The 16967-nt window shown below is 39.2% G+C and overlaps 2 protein-coding genes across 8 annotated transcripts; one reads left to right on the top strand and one right to left on the bottom strand.

Moving 5' to 3' along the window:
• On the bottom strand, positions 1-11382 carry LOC128514669 (syntaxin-11-like). 3 transcript variants are annotated; one of them, XM_053488467.1, is made up of 4 exons: positions 10147-10239; positions 9693-9829; positions 2959-3054; positions 1-1149 (listed from the first exon to the last, which is right to left on the bottom strand). In XM_053488467.1, exon 4 carries the CDS (start codon positions 1135-1137, stop codon positions 274-276), a length of 864 nt encoding a protein of 287 aa, XP_053344442.1. In that variant the 5' UTR covers positions 1138-1149; positions 2959-3054; positions 9693-9829; positions 10147-10239; the 3' UTR covers positions 1-273. The 3 variants fall into 3 exon arrangements, with proteins under 3 accessions (XP_053344442.1, XP_053344441.1, XP_053344440.1); XM_053488466.1 differs by lacking the exons at positions 2959-3054; positions 10147-10239 and adding an exon at positions 11340-11382; XM_053488465.1 differs by lacking the exon at positions 2959-3054.
• Positions 11383-13802: 2420 nt separating this feature from the next.
• stx11b.1 (syntaxin 11b, tandem duplicate 1) lies at positions 13803-16330 on the top strand. Of its 5 annotated transcripts, none has more exons than XM_053489240.1 (3): positions 13803-13904; positions 14307-14353; positions 14708-16330. In XM_053489240.1, the coding sequence occupies exons 2-3, from the start codon at positions 14317-14319 to the stop codon at positions 15604-15606; spliced, it is 936 nt and encodes a 311-aa protein (XP_053345215.1). In that variant the 5' UTR covers positions 13803-13904; positions 14307-14316; the 3' UTR covers positions 15607-16330. The 5 variants fall into 5 exon arrangements, with proteins under 5 accessions (XP_053345215.1, XP_053345217.1, XP_053345218.1 ...); XM_053489242.1 differs by having other exon boundaries at positions 13804-13904; positions 14704-16330; XM_053489243.1 differs by having other exon boundaries at positions 13804-13904; positions 14307-14419.
• The last annotated feature ends 637 nt before the right edge of the window (positions 16331-16967 follow it).

Genomic DNA, 16967 nt, shown 5'->3' with positions numbered 1-16967 from the left:
TTAAACATTTGTTGTTTATTTTTTACCTCCAATATTCATACCTACATAGTCAAATCTTTGGGAGGAAAACTTTTTTTGATACAGCTTAACATATAAAAATGGTGTTACTCATAAGACAAACCCATCAATGTTAGAACTTAGTAACAGTTAATGTGTCCATTTTATCCAACTTTTAAAATTACAATATTATCTGTTATAAAAATTCATCTTTTAAGTAGTACACAAAAAAATCTTAAAGGCAGTGTACAAAGTACAAAGATGATACACAGTTGATTAACGCTTCCTAAAAAAGAGCTTCTTGAAGGGGTTGCTTTTATCATATTTCTCGGCCTTTACAAGCTTATCCAGCACACTCTTTATATCTGCATCAGTTTTTTGGACATTTGTCTGTATGTAGTCAATCATGTTGTTCTGTTCTTCTACTAGCATGGCCATGTCTAGAAACACTTCGTGGATGCTTCTTATGCGGCTCTCCAGTTCCAGTAGCTCCGTGTGTCGGTTTTCAATCTGGCTGAGTGCAGACTGTATGGTTTTCCCCTCTGTGACAAGGCCCTCACTAAAGATGTTCCACTGGTCATTAATTAGCATTTCCTCAATCTCTTCACCAGTCACCTCTCGCCCCACAATCTCCATCTGCCTCTGGATAAACATTTTGCACATTTCTCTGTGGCTCATCTCAGCTTTGTTGTATTCCATCATCACATCACGGAAGCTGCTACTTAAACCAGCATACTGTGTTCGTGCAATTCGAGAAAGGGCACTTCTGATCCCATGGCTTTTCTCTAGCTCACTAGCACGCATGTCCATGGTGCGAAGACGTGCAAGCACGTCTTTAGCACGGGACTTAATGTTAGCAGCAATGGAATTAGTGTCTAGAATAAAATTTTGCTGCTCATTCCAAGCATGAGAGTTCTGCTCTTCAAAATGCTTCACATCCAAAAGAATTAGGTGAATGTCATGCCGAATATTATTAGCTTCATTAAATATGGCTTTCATCTCAGGGTCAGTTCCATGTTTCTGAAGAGGTTCTTCATGACACTTCTTCAATGAATGTGGGAAAGCTGCTGCACTTTTCCTGATGTCTACATCACTTCTGGAGGCGGAGATTGCCTGAAGTTCGCTTAGTCTGTCCTTCATAGCTGGAAAAACCTGGTAAAAATGATAAACAGGCACGTGTCAAAATACAAGCCAACATGGCATGAGAAACAGCAACAGATTTTTCTATCCTTTTTTCTTGACCTGATTTGCATGTGCTGGACTTGCCCAACAAGTCAGACTTGTTTGCATACCAGTTTCAGTTTTCCAGCATCAGTGTTATGATATACAGTATATATGCATATACAGCCTTAAGGTGTCTGTAATGAAATCTACATAGTGGTAATTTCATAAGGGACATCCAACCTACACTGTTGTGAAATGCCACACTTTGTACCTGTAGCATTTTTTTATGATGCACAATTTGTCAGCTGTATCAATGATTCTGAATATTGCTGAAATTACTGGAATTGCATTAATTATTGAAACCTGGAAGGATGGTGCTGAACCAGCAACTTTGCTATAGAAAAAAAGACTTGAATCTTTGGTAATGTTGCACCATAAAAAAATGACAGTAGAAACCACAGCTATGTTTAATAGTAAACATTTACACATAGCATTTACACACACAATAAGACCTGTGTGTCCAAAAGGGAGCATAAAGATGGTTCTCTAAGGCAATGAAAAAAGTCATATGGTCTGATGAGTCTAGACTGACCATATTCCACATGAGCGAGGGTGTTTCAGAGTAAGAAGGGAAGTGTATGCACCCCCTTCATAGTGGCCACTGTACAAGCCTCTGGAGCAGTAGCGGCTGGTGCAATTTTTAATAATTTTTTTAGTAATTTCTTTTTTTTGGGGGGGGGGGGGGGGGTAGGGGGAATCACGTGACTGCTGCGTAATTAGATCAGGTCGATCTGGTCCAAGCTCTCTAACTTTTTTCTTTCTTTGTCCAATCGCCTTGCGAAGGGGTATTTTAGCAAAGAAATTACAGAATTTTCTTTCATATTTAGCTGGCTTCCATGTCAATCACTATTCAATACAATTAACTAACAATCTGCCGGCCGTTAATAAGACTCGTTGAGAATGGTCCAATCACATGAGCCCAAATATTTAAAAACAATATTGATTCGCTAAGAAAAAGTGGGAGGGTTCATGGCGCACGGTGCAGCGGCCCAAGGATGATATGATAAAATCCAATTAGAGCTCAGTCTCAAATCTCATGTGCAACTCGTGTGTCCGGCGCCCCGCGTACACGAACACAAATGAACGTAATACAGTTTATAAAAATGTTTTTTAAATGTTAATTAATTATTTTGGGAAATACATCAGAATACTCGACTAAATGACTTTATTTATTAAAATAAATATTTATTATGTTTAATAATTATATGTTAAAGCAGCATTCCTTTCTGCCTAACTTTAAGGGGGGCCCTGCATCCCTTATTGACCGGCCGCCACTGCTCTAGAGGCAGTGTTGTGATCCAGTGTTGCTTATTTTGTAGCGGCCCCTTGGATATCAAGACGCAGAGAGTTTCAAACGGGTGTCATTTTATTTCTTCTTCTTAACGAGCACCATGCAACATGAACACCGTGAAAACTACAGAATAAATACAAATACTTTTATGTAGCTTCACAAATAAATTGCACATACATTATGTTCACATATGAATCATGTTTCCAAACAATACAAATAATTTCAACAGATGACCAATATGAAATATGAAATATGTTTTTAAGCCTTTATGACAAATGAAATATCAAATGCTTCTTTTAGTTGAAATACAATATATTATAAATGTTCACAGAAAGAATATGCTTTTATATTGATGAAATAAACCCATAAAGAAATTAAGTATTCTTTAGTATTTAGTATTAAGTTCTCTCAAAATCTCTTTTTAATAATACAAACTCCACACATACCTCATTCCGCTTCTCCAAGGGCGCTAATTCAAGGAGTTTACACCATCAGCTACCATGCTCTCTATCTCAACACACCATCACAGTTCGGAGTACGTTCTTCCGACGAAGCGCGAGCATATTGTGCAGAGAGTATAACAGGAAGTTTTAGCGTCATAAAAAACAGCCGAACTTTTCGAAAAAGAACAGCGCTTTTTCAAAATAAAAGCCTGAACAGATAAGGTGACACTGTCGAAATATAATGTCTTAAAAAATATATGTATAAACTTATAAACTGTGTAGGAAAATATTATTGCTTTAGGATATAAGACATTTACACTCCCACCAAATCCTAGTACAATGAATGAACAAACATACAAAGAGTAAGTGAATTGTGCAGGATTTCTTGACTCACATAGATAAAAAAAAAAAAAAAAAAAAAACAGCCTGAATTTAAGCTATCAGAGGTGTACCACAGAGCAGTGTGTGCAGTGTTATCAATCGCTTTCTTATAGTCTGTTCTCTAGGAGGAGCACCAATTTTTTGATTGGTCTCTCAATAACGGAGGGCTTGGAAGAAGGATCTTGTTTTTTATGAGATTTCTTCTCCCCAACTTGCACTTTTACTCGACGAACCAAGCCATCACTATTTTGAACGGTCTCAATCACTCGTCCAAGTTGCCACTGATTTCTTGGGAGGTTGTCATCTTTAATAATGACAATGTCATTCACTTGGAGGTTGCGTTGAGGTGAGTGCCATTTCTCTCTCAAGGATATGTTCAGCAGATACTCCCTTTTCCAGCGGCTCCAAAACAGTTCAATGAGATACTGAACTCTTCTCCACCTCTTTGTCACATACAGGACCTCCTTGACAAATACTCCAGGAGGAGGAAGAGCAACTTTAGATTTCATCATAATGAGGTGATTCGGTGTTATAGGCTCCAGTGCCTAAGGATCATTGATTCCATCCACTGTTAATGGACGGCTGTTAACAATAGCCATGGCCTCATATAGCAGTGTTCTGAGGGAGGCATCATCAAGTAGACCTGGGCACTGTGCGAAGGTGGCATTCAGCACATTTCGAACAGTTCTGATCCGGCGTTCCCAGACACCACCTGCAGGACTGTCAGAGGGAGCATTGAAGACAAATTCGCACTGCTTCTCAGTCAGGAAGATTTCCAGTAGCTTAGTATCACACTGTTTAAGTGCTTCCTTGAGCTCATTCCTGGCGCCAACGAAGTTAGAACCTTGGTCACAGCGAAGTTTTTGAACAGCTCCTCTCAGGCTAATGAAGCATCTCAATGAGTTGATGAATGAGTCTGTTGACAAATCTTCGAGCATTTCAATATGAACAGCTCTAGAGTACAGACATGTGAAAATTAAGCCGTATCTTTGGTATTCTTTGCGGGCTCTCTTCACAATGAAAGGACCGAAACAATCCATGCCGCTGTGCGTGAAAGGTGCTGAGGCTTCGACACGTTCTGCAGAAAGCTCGGCCATTTGTTGTCTTTCTGTCGGCCGTCGCAGTTTTTTGCAAAGCACACAAGTGTGTATAAGCTTTGCAACCAACTTTCTCCCACCAATTACCCAGAATCCATAGGCCCGAAGCTCCATTAAAGTCTGGCTTCGACCCTGATGGCACGTTTCAGCGTGGAAATGAGACACAATCAGCTTGGTGATGTGGCTGTTATTCGGTAGGATGACTGGGTGCTTGACTTTGTAACAGAGCAATGACTCTTTCAACCTCCCACCAACACAGAGAAGTCCTTCAGACCAGATAGGGTCGAGACGGAAAAGAGAGCTTGAGTTTGGAAGGTCCTTTTTACCCTGAAGCATCTTTATCTCCTGGGGGAAGGCTTGCTGTTGTACGATCTTAATTACTTCGTCTGCAGCCTTCTCACGCTCCTTAACAGTCACATACTCACTGTGTCGTTTCTGTTTAGAACCCAACCTCTTGATTCTTGCCACCACCTTAATAATTGTTGTCCAGGAGGAAAACTGACTGAAACGCCTGAGGATGTCATTGCAGTTTTTGACTTCCGTTGCAAACACCGGAATTGTCTTGACTTCAGATGAGTAATTCTGATGGAGTGCTGGGTGTTAGAAGTAATTTACTCCCCCAGAGAAACTTTGGTCCTCGCAGCAACAAATATGTGGAACCTACGGGCATCATTGTTAATATACGGAAGCACAACTTGTGAGTCTGTCCAGAAAACCTCTTCATCAATCTTTATGTCAAGTTCACTTTTTAACATGACACTGACTTTTGTAGAAACCACAGCTGCTGCGAGTTCTAGTCTCGGGATACTTAAGACCTTTGAGGGTGCAACCCTTGCTTTCGCCAGAACAAGACTGCAATGGACTTCATCCTTGTCATTTTGGAACCTGAGGTAAGAACATGCACCGTATCCCACGCAGCTGGCATCCAAAAAAATGGTGCAACTCTACTCTGACAATGTTATGAAAGCCGTGTGGGTGGTAACATCTTGGGATTGTAACCTCTTTCAACCTCTGAAGCCCAATTATCCACTCCTCCCACAGTGGCCTCATATCTTCTGGAAGTGGATCGTCCCATCCGATGCCTCTGTGACACAGCTCTTGAAGTATACGCTTTCCAGTTAGGCTAAATGGAGCGATGAATCCAAGAGGAAGAAAGGAAACCAAGCCTGGTTGAAGGCTGATCTTTCAAGCTGCTGCTAAAACTGAAAGTGTTAGTTTCAATCGACCATTGAATGCTGAGTGCACGCTCTGATAGGGTTGGATCCAGTCCTAGAGGTTCGATGGTTGCTGCTCTTTCGGAGGGATCTAAGCAGGTGAGGGCTGCTTCTTCATTTGAGTTAAATTTATGGAAGCGTAGACCTCCTCTTTTGCACAACTCCTGTGACTTAATGATCAGTTTCTGGGCTTCCTCAACTGATGGGACGCTGACTAGCCCGTTATCAACATAAAAGTTTTTCTCCACAAATGTTGATGCTAGTGGATAGGCAGCTTTGTGTTGTCGTGCGAGATGTTTTAAGCCAAAGTTGGCACATCCTGGAGACGAGGCGGCTCCGAAGAGATGAACCACCATGCTGTATTCCTGTGGTTCCTTCTCCAAATCTCCACCTTTCTACCAGAGAAATTTCAGATAATTCCGGGATTCAGGAGTGACGGAGAACTGATAAAACATTATTTCGATATCCCAGATGATCGCTACGGCCTCTTTCCTGAAGCGGCAGAGAACTCCTACTAAAGGATTGATAAGATCAGGCCCAGTTAGCAAAGTGTCGTTTAGAAAAACACCATGGAATTTGGCTGAACAGTCGAATACGACTCTCAGCTTGTCTGGTTTTCTGGGGTGATAGATGCCGTGATGCTGAAGGTACCACTCAGTCTCTCCTGCAAACGTTGTAGGGGCAGGCTCTGCATCACCCTGGTTAATTGTTTCTTCCATAAATGTTTTGTATTGATCATAATATTGTTTATTGGTCTTTAATTTCTTCTTAAGGTATTGCAGGCGAACTGTGGCTAGCCTCTTGTTGTTTGAAAGGTTGGGTGGACTATTGCCCTTGAAAGGGAGGGGCATCTCATAATGTCCGTCTTTCTTCTGCGTGATGTTGTCACTGAGAAAATTTATGAAATGAACATCGTTCTGGGACACATATTTATCTTCATAAGTTCTCTCGGTGAAGTCTCCTTCTAGGGCTTTTAGGGCTTCCATCTGTCGCCGATGGAATTGGCAGTTCCTTTACTGTGAGCCGATGCACAAAGCACTGACTTCCTTGTCTGTCTAGGTGAGGATTTGATGAGCCTATGATACTCCATCCTAGTTTTGATCTCTGTGCAAACAGTTGATTTTTGTCTCCAATGATAACCTCAAGAGAAGCTAGTGCTGCTGGACAGTCATATCCAATCAAGAGCTCCACATCAGTCTTGAAGGGGTGGTAGCTTATCTGCCAAATGTCTGAGATAAGGCCAGAGTAAAGCTGTTTCCTTCTTTGGGACGTAAGACTTGTCCACTGGGATAAAGTCACGGCTGTAGGCTTGCTGTAATTGGATGTGGTTCTTAGAGTGCAGTCCTCGTACTTGCTAGATATGATTATATCAATAGCTGTCATAGTACTCAATTTTAATTGTACTGGTTGGGCATCAACATTCAGTTTGTCAATTACATCTTCTAAGACAAACGTTGAGTCACTCCGTGTGTTCAAAATTGCGTACGTAAGTACTTCTCTGTGTGGCTCTTGTATTGAAGACACAAGGCCTGGGACGATACTTGAGGTAGCTGAAACACGTTGTGTTGATGCATGGGATACGACCTTATGCATTTCCAAGCTTGCATGGTTTTCTGTGAAAGTGGAGCTATTCGCTGGTCCTTCCACAGGTCTTTGTTTCCTGTCATCGTGCAAGCTGGTTGGGTGACGACGGCTGCATGTTGCATGTGTGTCGTCTCTTACAATCTTTGGTCATGTGACCCTTCCTCAAGCACCCAAAGCCGAGCCGATTTTCACAGATGAATGCCTTTTTATCTTCACCACTCTTTGCTGCGAAGGTGGGAAACTTGATGATGTTATGAGCTTCACTTTTACAGACAGAGCAAGGTGGTTTTGGTTTACTGCTATTTGTTTCTTGTTTCTCCTGAGTGAAACTCTTAGTTTGTGTATTTGTGTTGAGAGCTTTGGCTCTCCTGGTGATCTTTCATCTGTGGCCTTGAAGTTCATCAACAATGGAGAAGCAATAGAGTTACAGGCTATCCGTGCTTCTTTGCTCAGGAACTTTGTGAAGCATGCAAGATCTGGATAGCTTCCGGATGAGTCAAGTTCCTCTACAACAATTCGACTCCACTTGCGCACGACCCATTCGTGTAGTTTTTTGAGCAACTTGTGGTTTTCCTCACAATCGTTAAGGAAAGCTAGTCCTTTGACGTGGGGAATCGCCTCAGTGCAGCCTTGAAGGAAGTCAGCAAACTCTTGTAGTGCAAGTGGATCGTTGTGGTGATCTTTGGCCATCTCATGAGCTTATCTCGGAAAGCCTTTTGTATGATAAACGGGTTCCCATATCTGTCTTTTAAGACTTTCCATGCTCCATTGTATGTCCTTTCCGAATCTCGATAAAAGAAACCATTTACAGCTTTGCGCGCCTCTCCAGCAAGAAAATTTTTTAGATAAAACATCTTCTCACTTGGTGGGAGGGGCTTTGTGTCAATAAGAGCTATGAATGACATCTTCCAATCTGTAAACTGTACAGAGTCACCACGTAACATGGTTGGTTTAGGGACAGGCAAGCGGTTCATGCTTGATGAGCTGGCGATTGCTTGTGATAGACTGACAGACTCCTGGTACATTGTCACCTCCGGAGCAGTTTGGTGAGGTTGGAATGGTGCAGCATCAGGATTTAATCGAGGTTTAGTTCCCTTTCTGTAGTAAGCAGAGTTAGTTGCGTCATTAATCACCTCATCATGGTTCTTAAACCGTTCAAAATCATCATATGCTCTCACACGAGCTGCTGCTATGGCAACATCTTTTGCTGCTTGTAACTGCTGCAATTTTGGTTCTCTCGTTCCAACTGTTGTTGCATTTCCACCTCTTTTTGTTTCATTTCTACTAACATTTTCGCCTCTTTAATTTTCCATTCACCTTCTAACTTCTGAAGATGTGCTTGCTGTGCTTGGATTACTTTCATGACTTTTGACTGTTCCAGCTTAGCCGCAAGCTCGGCTTGTGCACCTACTCTACTGCTGTGGGTACTGGCTGATCTGGCTCAATCTCTCCGAGGACTCCACTGAGCTCACCGTTTCAGTTTGAGTGTAGCCAAAGACAGACCCATATTCATCTTTGTTTAATGTTTCTCTTACCCTTTCCTTCTAAGTTGATCATTATAATCTTGGTTAATGGTCTCTAGACAGATACTTATGAGGTCACAAATGTCTTTTGTTAGCGTAACACAGGCATCCATTTTCTTTACAATCTCTGGTGTGGTGTTACTGTTACGAAGTATAGGTTCATACTGCTTGTTTACGTCATCATACTTTGCTTAAATGTCTTGCTGTAATTCAATAAGGCCTACTGATGAACAGAGGGTTTTTAATTTTGTCCTAGTCACCCTTGCTACCAGCTTCCAAGCGTCATAGGACTTGTTAAATCCTTTCTCACGTTTTCTGGTGTCTTGGTCATGCATCTCTTGGCCTTTCTCTGTTAGCTTTCTTTCATGTGAGCTAGACCTGCATGGGGTGTCTTTAAGTGACATCTTGTTTGTTTGTGCTGCTCTAAGTCGAGTGTTGCCTTTGATTGTCCAATGCCTGAATTTTAACTTAAGTAAGCTGTAGTTATCTTTTACCACAGAGTAATGTTTATGCTGAGTATTAACAGATTATGGACATCTAAAGGATTTTTAGCTTAAAACAGTAACAAAAAAAAAAAAGACCTTTCTACCTTTTCATAAATAGACATTACCCAAGCGCATGAGCTAGTTTCTTAAAATAGTCACCAGTTTTAGAAGCATTAGGAACTGAGAATTAGTTTGCAAGATATTTTGACCTTATAATACCATATTATTATTGAGGTCACTTTAGTTATGCTGCAAGGATGTGGGTAAAAATTGTCCCTTTTTTAGCTTTTTGCTCCTAGGCACCCAGTGTCGTTTTTTGCAGCTTTAGCTGTACCTTAAGCATGCTGTCCATTTTAAGTCTTGCCTGGGAGCATGAGCTGGATGCAAGTAAAGTAAACTGCCTGGTATTAGGCTGGTGGATGGACCTCAAATGTGATGGCGTCAGCTTCTTACCAGGGATGGCAGGGCTGGTGCAGCAATGAGTTTTCACTGTAGCGGCCCCTCGGATATCAAGACGCAGAGAGTTTCAAACGGGTGTCATTTTATTTCTTCTTCTCAACGAGCACCATGCAACATGAACACCGTGAAAACTACAGAATAAATACAAGTACTTTTATGTAACTTCACAAATAAATTGCACATACATTATGTTCACATATGAATCATGTTTCCAAACAATACAAATAATTTCAACAGATGACCAATATGAAATATGTTGTTAAGCCTTTATGACAAATGAAATATCAAATGCTTCTTTTAGTTGAAATACAATATACTATAAATGTTCACAGAAAGAATATGCTTTTATATTGATGAAATGTGCAATAAACCCATAAACAAATTAAGTATTGACATTCTCTCAACATCTCTTTTTGATAATACGAACTCCACACATTTTCCTTCATACCTCATTCCGCTTCTCCAGTTTGGAGTTCGTTCTTCCGACAAAGCGCGAGCACATTGTGCAGAGAGTATAACAGAAAGTTTTAGCGTCATAAAAAACAGCCGAACTTTCCGAAGAAGAAGAACAGCGGTTTTTCAAAATAAAAGCCTGAACAAATAAGGTGACACTGTCGAACTATAATGTCTTAAAATATATATATATATATATATATATATATATATATATATATATATATATAGATAGATAGATAGATAGATAGATAGATAGATAGATAGAAACTGTGTGAAAATATTATTGCTTTAGGATATAAGACATTTACATATATTAGTCAGGTCTAGGTTTAGCAATGTCTTCCTGTGGGCACGAGCAGATTCCAGGTCCACAATGGCAAGATTTATCAAGCTTAAATTGTGAAAGAATGGATTTGGGAACATTATTAATTTTTACATATGAACTGGCCGCCACTGTGTATTAACCACAACACCATTTAAAATCATTGGAATGTGCTGGAAAAGATTTCATGTAGCGGTTCCACTCTAACACCATCAGTATTAAATGAGGTTTGGGCATTGGTTGGGAATAGAACCCAGGCCTTCCACATGACAGGCATGAAACATACCACTGAGCCCCCAATGCCCAAGGTAGGTAACTAATGATTGTCAGTAATTTGCAATATGGGAAGTAGGAGGTCTGGTGGAGGCAGTGTGACGCTCTGACACGTCCCACCTATTTAAACTTTGTTGTACTGTAGACCATGTGTGTACAGGGAAAAGGAAGGGAGCTCCCAATACTCTGAGTAAATGATTGACTGACCCAATATACACAAAGGCTCATGCAGCAGGATAGACCTATTTGTTCTACTTTGGGCTGATATTGCAAAAATAATGTATAACTTTAATCACAGCAATGAGACATAAAGTAAAAAGATAACATCTGCAAATAGTACATCTGCAAATAGCGATCATAAATTAGGTTTGTGTAAATAGTTCTAATTCTCCATCCTCATCAGCATGTCCTGATCCGAATGCGTGTTTATTCTCCTACCTGTTTTTCACGGTCTTCATTAAAAAATCGCAATCCTTTAAATAGTTCCTTTACAATAAACCTCTAACAAGCGACATGAACATATATAAACATGTATATTATATAAAATTTGCACAACATTGATCACCCGATCACGTTTAAAGTATACTCACTTTCAGTAAAGTATGACCTAATCCTTTGCCTGCTCCAGTGACAGGTAGCTGAGTCATGTGACCTCAGGGCGTGTAGGAGCGTCGGGGGGCTTAGGTGAGCTGATCTACTAATAATAGATGAGTAAGAATTCCTCGTGCACATGATATATAGATCGAATAACAGCACCCGCTTCCTGCTTTTTATAAACTCCGCCCCATTAACCGCCGTTGCACCTGTTGTGTTGTTTACCCTGGAAGCCGGAGTTACCTGTAGCTACTATATGTGTTTTTATAACTTTGGCACATACAATAAGCCATATTTTATATATATATATATATATATATATATATATATATAGGGGGATACAATATCGTTCCCATATTATATACTGTATATATTATAAAAAATATTTCCATATCACTGAAACTAGACGATTTTCATTGTAGGATATCTTGTATGCAGTTTTTTAATACCTCAGTTTGGTCTTTAGGATAGCTTAGATAATTATTATTTTAATAAATATAGTATATTTAACAGAGGTATGCAGAATTTTAAGTTTAGTATATTGAGTTTACAGTAAGCTTATTCTAATGCATAATTAATAAATAATACAGTGTTACATTATATTAATCCACATTTATTAAGTAGACATATTATCTGTTAATGAAAATATAATATTTATTACAGCAAGTGACAATTTAATCAGAATTTCTTCCTTTCTAATGGTTAGCACTGTCGCCTTGCCCTCCAGTGTCAGGGTTCAATTCTTGCTGCGGGATCTCAGTAAATGGAGGTTGTATGTTTATGTTCTCCCTGTACTTGGTAGGTTTCCTTCAGGTACCCCGGTTTCCTCCCACAGTTCAAAGACATGCAGATTAGGCTAATTGGCACTCCCAAATTCCCAAAAATGAGTGTGTGTGTGTGTGTGTGTTCCCTGCGACCACCACCCTGTATACAGAATATAATGGTGTAGTCATTTTGCCAATAAGCCTAAACTCTACAGTTTTTATATTATTTAGTTTCACCACACTGTATCCAGCCAAAAGCTTTGTATAATTTATTTGGGTGTGTAAAATCATTATTATTACTTTTTTTTATAAAAGGACCGAAGACTTCTTGCAAGATTTGGTGCTGATCCCAGCTGCTTAATTTCATCCAAACTTGAATTTAACATTTCTTTTGTCTTTAAATACCTTGTTGTTCCTAAAAAAGACTTTTTCTTTATTCATTTCTGTTCTTGCAGAATTCACCAAATTATCCCACTCCCCTTGCCCACTGTCACCTTGCATCTCCCGGGTATGGGTTCGATTCCCACCTTGGGGTCTGTGGAGTTTCTGCATGGAGTTTGCATGTTCTCCCTGTGCTTGGTGGGTTACCTCTGGGTTCCTCCCACAGTCCAAAAACATGTGTTCTCAAATGTAAGTATGTAAATGGCAACCTGGCCCCTTACGTAACCAAATATCACCAAATGTGGTGGTTGGCACGTGGATGGACTAAAATAGCAAAAAAATAATAAAATAAAATAAAGAAATCTGATCACAATCCCAATCTGATCATTTTGATTCATACACATTCACATTTCATACAAACGTCCATAATTCTTATGATTGTGTAAAGCTGCTTTGAGACAATGACAGTTGTTAAAAGCACATTACACATTAAAATAAATTTAATTGAATTGAATTACATTAAATAAATAAATAAAGGTACAGTCAGGCAAGAATGCTAAAGCAACTGAAACTGTTTTGTGTAATACATTTTATCCAACTAAAACTGATACAGTATGTGCTTTGTATACGTAAATGTTTGTATGTGTCCTCTTTGTACAGTTACTTTATATCCTACTTGTTTAAATGCTTTTTCCGTTTGTGCTTTACTTAAGAAAAAGGTAAAGAACAGTGGGTTTGTTTGTTGTTGTTGTTTTTTTTCATTTTTTGCACAATTGCGCCACCTTGTGTTCAAAACAGGAGCCACCGCGTCTTTAATTTTCTTAACCCTGGGTGAAACTAAAAGATATGCGGGTTAGGCTAATTGGCGTGTCCAGATTTCCCATAGTGTGTAAATGTGAGTGTGTATGTGTGTGTGCCCTGCGATGGATTGGCACCCTGTCCAGTGTGTCCCCTGCCTCTGCCCTCAGTCTCCTGGGATAGGCTCCAGGGCGCCGCGACCCTGAATACAGGATAAAGCGGTATAGAAGATGAGTGAGTGAGTAAGTGAGTGATTGAAACTATATTTTATTTCCAACATCGTATATTTGTGGCATAACATATCGAGGATGTATTTATGATAGAGACTGAAAAGCTCTTCTATAGTTTTGGATAAGGACTGCTCAAAATAGAAATACACTGCAGCCCTAAAATATGCAGCCCATCTTCATTCCACAATGAAAACTTTACATTTACATGCTAATATTTCCGTCTGCTCTATTTTAAATGCAGGTCTTGCGCAAAAAGGTGTGGCACCGCCCTGCCACGCACGCTCTCTCAGCTGCTCACTAACCTGAACCACTCACAATGCTATGGCACCTGAGAAGACCTGACTCCAGAAAGGGCTCACACTGCTGACAGTTCAGGCAAATCATTAAGGTATGGTTGAACTAAATGTTTGAATTAATTCTTTTTTATGATTGTGAGGTGGTGCATTCTAAAGCTGGGCTAATATAATTTTAATTTCACAAAAGTTAAATCTTTTACAATTATAGCAAGTACACATGCATCCTTTAAAAAACAGAATATATATAGTTGTAATTATTTAACAAATACATATACAAAATAAAAACACACAAGAAAATTTTAAAGTTTATACATGGAGTTTTCTGATTGTCTCTCTGAGGGAACCTATAAGGTTCTATATGGAACCCTAAAACAGAGTGTTCCCCTATTAGAAAATGCTCCAATTAGTAGCTAATTACCAGCAAAGAACCAACCACTATTTCTAAGCATATATTTTCTAACATTTGCTTATTTTTTAACATTATTACTGGACAGAAATACCACCATGCAAGAGTTCCAAACTATTTGTGCAAACTCGTTGGGTGAGTGACGCCACCCTTAAATACTTTTGCTAAGTAAAACTTGTTGTGTGACTTTATTCTTTCGAGGTGAGTAGAACCCCCCTTTCTACCTGTTTCAAGTAGTCATTAAAATAATCTGAATATTCTTAGTAAGGTAAGATTTTACATCAAAGTGTTTTCTGACAATTGTGTCTTTGTCTTTGGTCTTTTTAAATTTGCATTTAAGTATGTTGCTTTAATACTATGCTTTAAAAAATGCTCACCGGTGGTTACACAAGCAAGGTAGAATACTTGAGAGCTTAAATTACTGTACTGTACTGTAGGTCAGACATGCTGATATTTTACATTAACCTGTCTCTTTCTCATCCAAGGCAGCCATGAGGGACAGGTTGAGTGAACTAAAGGATCTTGCTGTGTCCAGAAATAATCTGGAAGAGCAGGAATATGCAGAGTCTGTCTCAGACTCATTCAGCAATGTGGACCTGGAAGATGGATTCCGTCAGCAGGCCATTGTCTTTGACAACAATGAGATGGACTCCGTGTTTGATGAGGTTCAAGATGCAAAACGTGAAATTCAGCTCATCCATTTGGATGTAAAGCAGCTCAGACAGCAAAACACACGCATCCTTAGTGAACCAACTCGAACCAGCACGATAAAGCGAGACTCCAATGTCATTGTAGCTGACATTAAATCTCGCGGGGAGGGTTTACTAAAACGTCTTCATACGATGGACTCTCATGCCAAAGAGCTAGAAGAGGAGCATGGTATTAATTCGGCTGTAGCCAGGATCGCTCGAACACAGTATGCTGGCCTAAGTAACAACTTTCGTGATGTGATGATGGAATACAACGAAGCAGAGATGAACTACAGAGAAACATGCAAAACACATATCCAGAGGCAGATGGAGATTGTGGGGCGGGATGTGACAGGTGAGGAGATTGAGCAAATGCTGGAGATGGGGCAGTGGAACATCTTCAATGATAACATTCTCACAGAAGGGAAAACCACACGATCTGCACTCACCCAGATAGAAAGCAGACACCGTGATTTGCTGGAGTTGGAGAACCGACTCCAAAGCCTCCATGAGGTGTTTCTCGATGTGGCCATGCTAGTGGAAGACCAAGGGCCAATGATAGACTACATATTCACCAACATTCAGAAAACTGATGCACAGCTCGAAGAAGTCATGATTGGGCTTGAACGAGCTAAGAGACATGATAAAAACAATCCATTCAAGAAGATGTTCTGTGGCTGCTTCCCATGCTACAAGTAATTTTGTTGGGCAAACCTGTCTGTGTGTTTTATGTGTGTGCATGATGGTCGAAATACACAACAGAACATACAATAGTACAAAAAAAAGGGCCATGTAGGTACAAAATATAAAGTGACTAATCGAAACCCTTCGAAACTGTAAACTCAAAAGTATTTATACAGTTTAAAATGAAGTAAATTTCTTAAGGATATTTAAAACAAATATGAAGTATGCAGTGGTGGCTCAAAGTATTAATGCAACATATGCCATGTATTATAGTTCTGCCTATGCAAAAAACATGTGATGTCACTAATTAGTCACAATGGATGGAAAATTATGTGGCAGGAATTTTACTTTCTAAAGCCGGCTTGTCCACAGCTGCTCAAAAAGTGAATTCGATAATTTCTCTACATGATTCTCAAGAAGGGATCAAGCAGGCATGGATTAAACAAGTGACACCAGAGTACTGTAGACATCTATTTGACTCTATGCCCAGCTGGATCCAGCAGGTTTTAAAGAATAAAGGACATTGTACAAAATATTAATTGGTATATAGTGGATTTATTACATGAAATAGCTAATTAGTCTTATAATATTGATTGTCATTATTTAAAAAGTGGGAGTGTCATTAAAACACTGAATTTCACTCATGTCTCAAAACCTCTGAATTATGTTGTCCTATATCTAAACTTTAAGAAAATGTGAGAAAATGTGACCCTTGTATTAAAAGGATGTTTTAGACCTTTTTTGTACCTGTACATTACTGTTGTATGTATTTGTATTATATGACATGTATATGTATTTAATTATAGCTCTACAGTAGCAGCTCAAATAGCAAGCATGGTAAGTCGGTGTGTTTTTAGCTGTTGGTCATCCCACACACTATTTCCTTTTCAAAAAACCCTTGTTTGAGAAAAAATAGATTAGATTAGATTAGATTAGATTAGATTAGATTGTAATAAATTCATTTTTAAAGAGGTGGAATTTTAGCAAGTGAACAGGGTTATATGGTAGGTTTTTATTCTTTTTTGTTTGTTTGTTTGTTTGTTTGTTTGTTTGTTTTTAAGAGGAGCAAAAATATTTTCCTACCTGAGGATAATCCAAAATTCTGTCAGTGTACACATCAGAACATCTCTATTAGTAACACTAAAATAGTAATGTGTATTAACTGTTAATAGTAATACTCATGTGTAGGTAACCCTAACCCTCTAAATGCTCTTAACTCTTAGAAGAAAAATTGTCACCCTGCATTTCTATTTCAAATATGTCAACACACTGAATTAAATCACATCTTCCAATAAATATATTGAAAACATAAAATAAACCATACAGAATCATGCAGGAATTATTATTTTTTAATTCTTTGGGCTGGTAAACTAGGA

Source organism: Clarias gariepinus, chromosome 27 (assembly GCF_024256425.1).
Source record: "Clarias gariepinus isolate MV-2021 ecotype Netherlands chromosome 27, CGAR_prim_01v2, whole genome shotgun sequence".
Classification (NCBI taxonomy): Eukaryota; Metazoa; Chordata; class Actinopteri; order Siluriformes; family Clariidae; genus Clarias; species Clarias gariepinus.
The sequence above is the reverse complement of the archived record's forward strand: the minus strand, read 5'-3'. Positions and strand labels throughout refer to the sequence as shown.

Excerpts from the sequence above, each read along its gene's own strand:
- LOC128514669 (XM_053488466.1), bottom strand. The coding sequence starts at position 1,137 with ATGAAGGACAGACTAAGCGAACTTCAGGCAATCTCCGCCTCCAGAAGT.
- stx11b.1 (XM_053489240.1), top strand. The coding sequence starts at position 14,317 with ATGCAAGAGTTCCAAACTATTTGTGCAAACTCGTTGG. Across the intron at positions 14,354-14,707 it reads TATTTGTGCAAACTCGTTGG|CCATGAGGGACAGGTTGAGT; the intron begins GTGAGTGACGCC and ends CATCCAAGGCAG.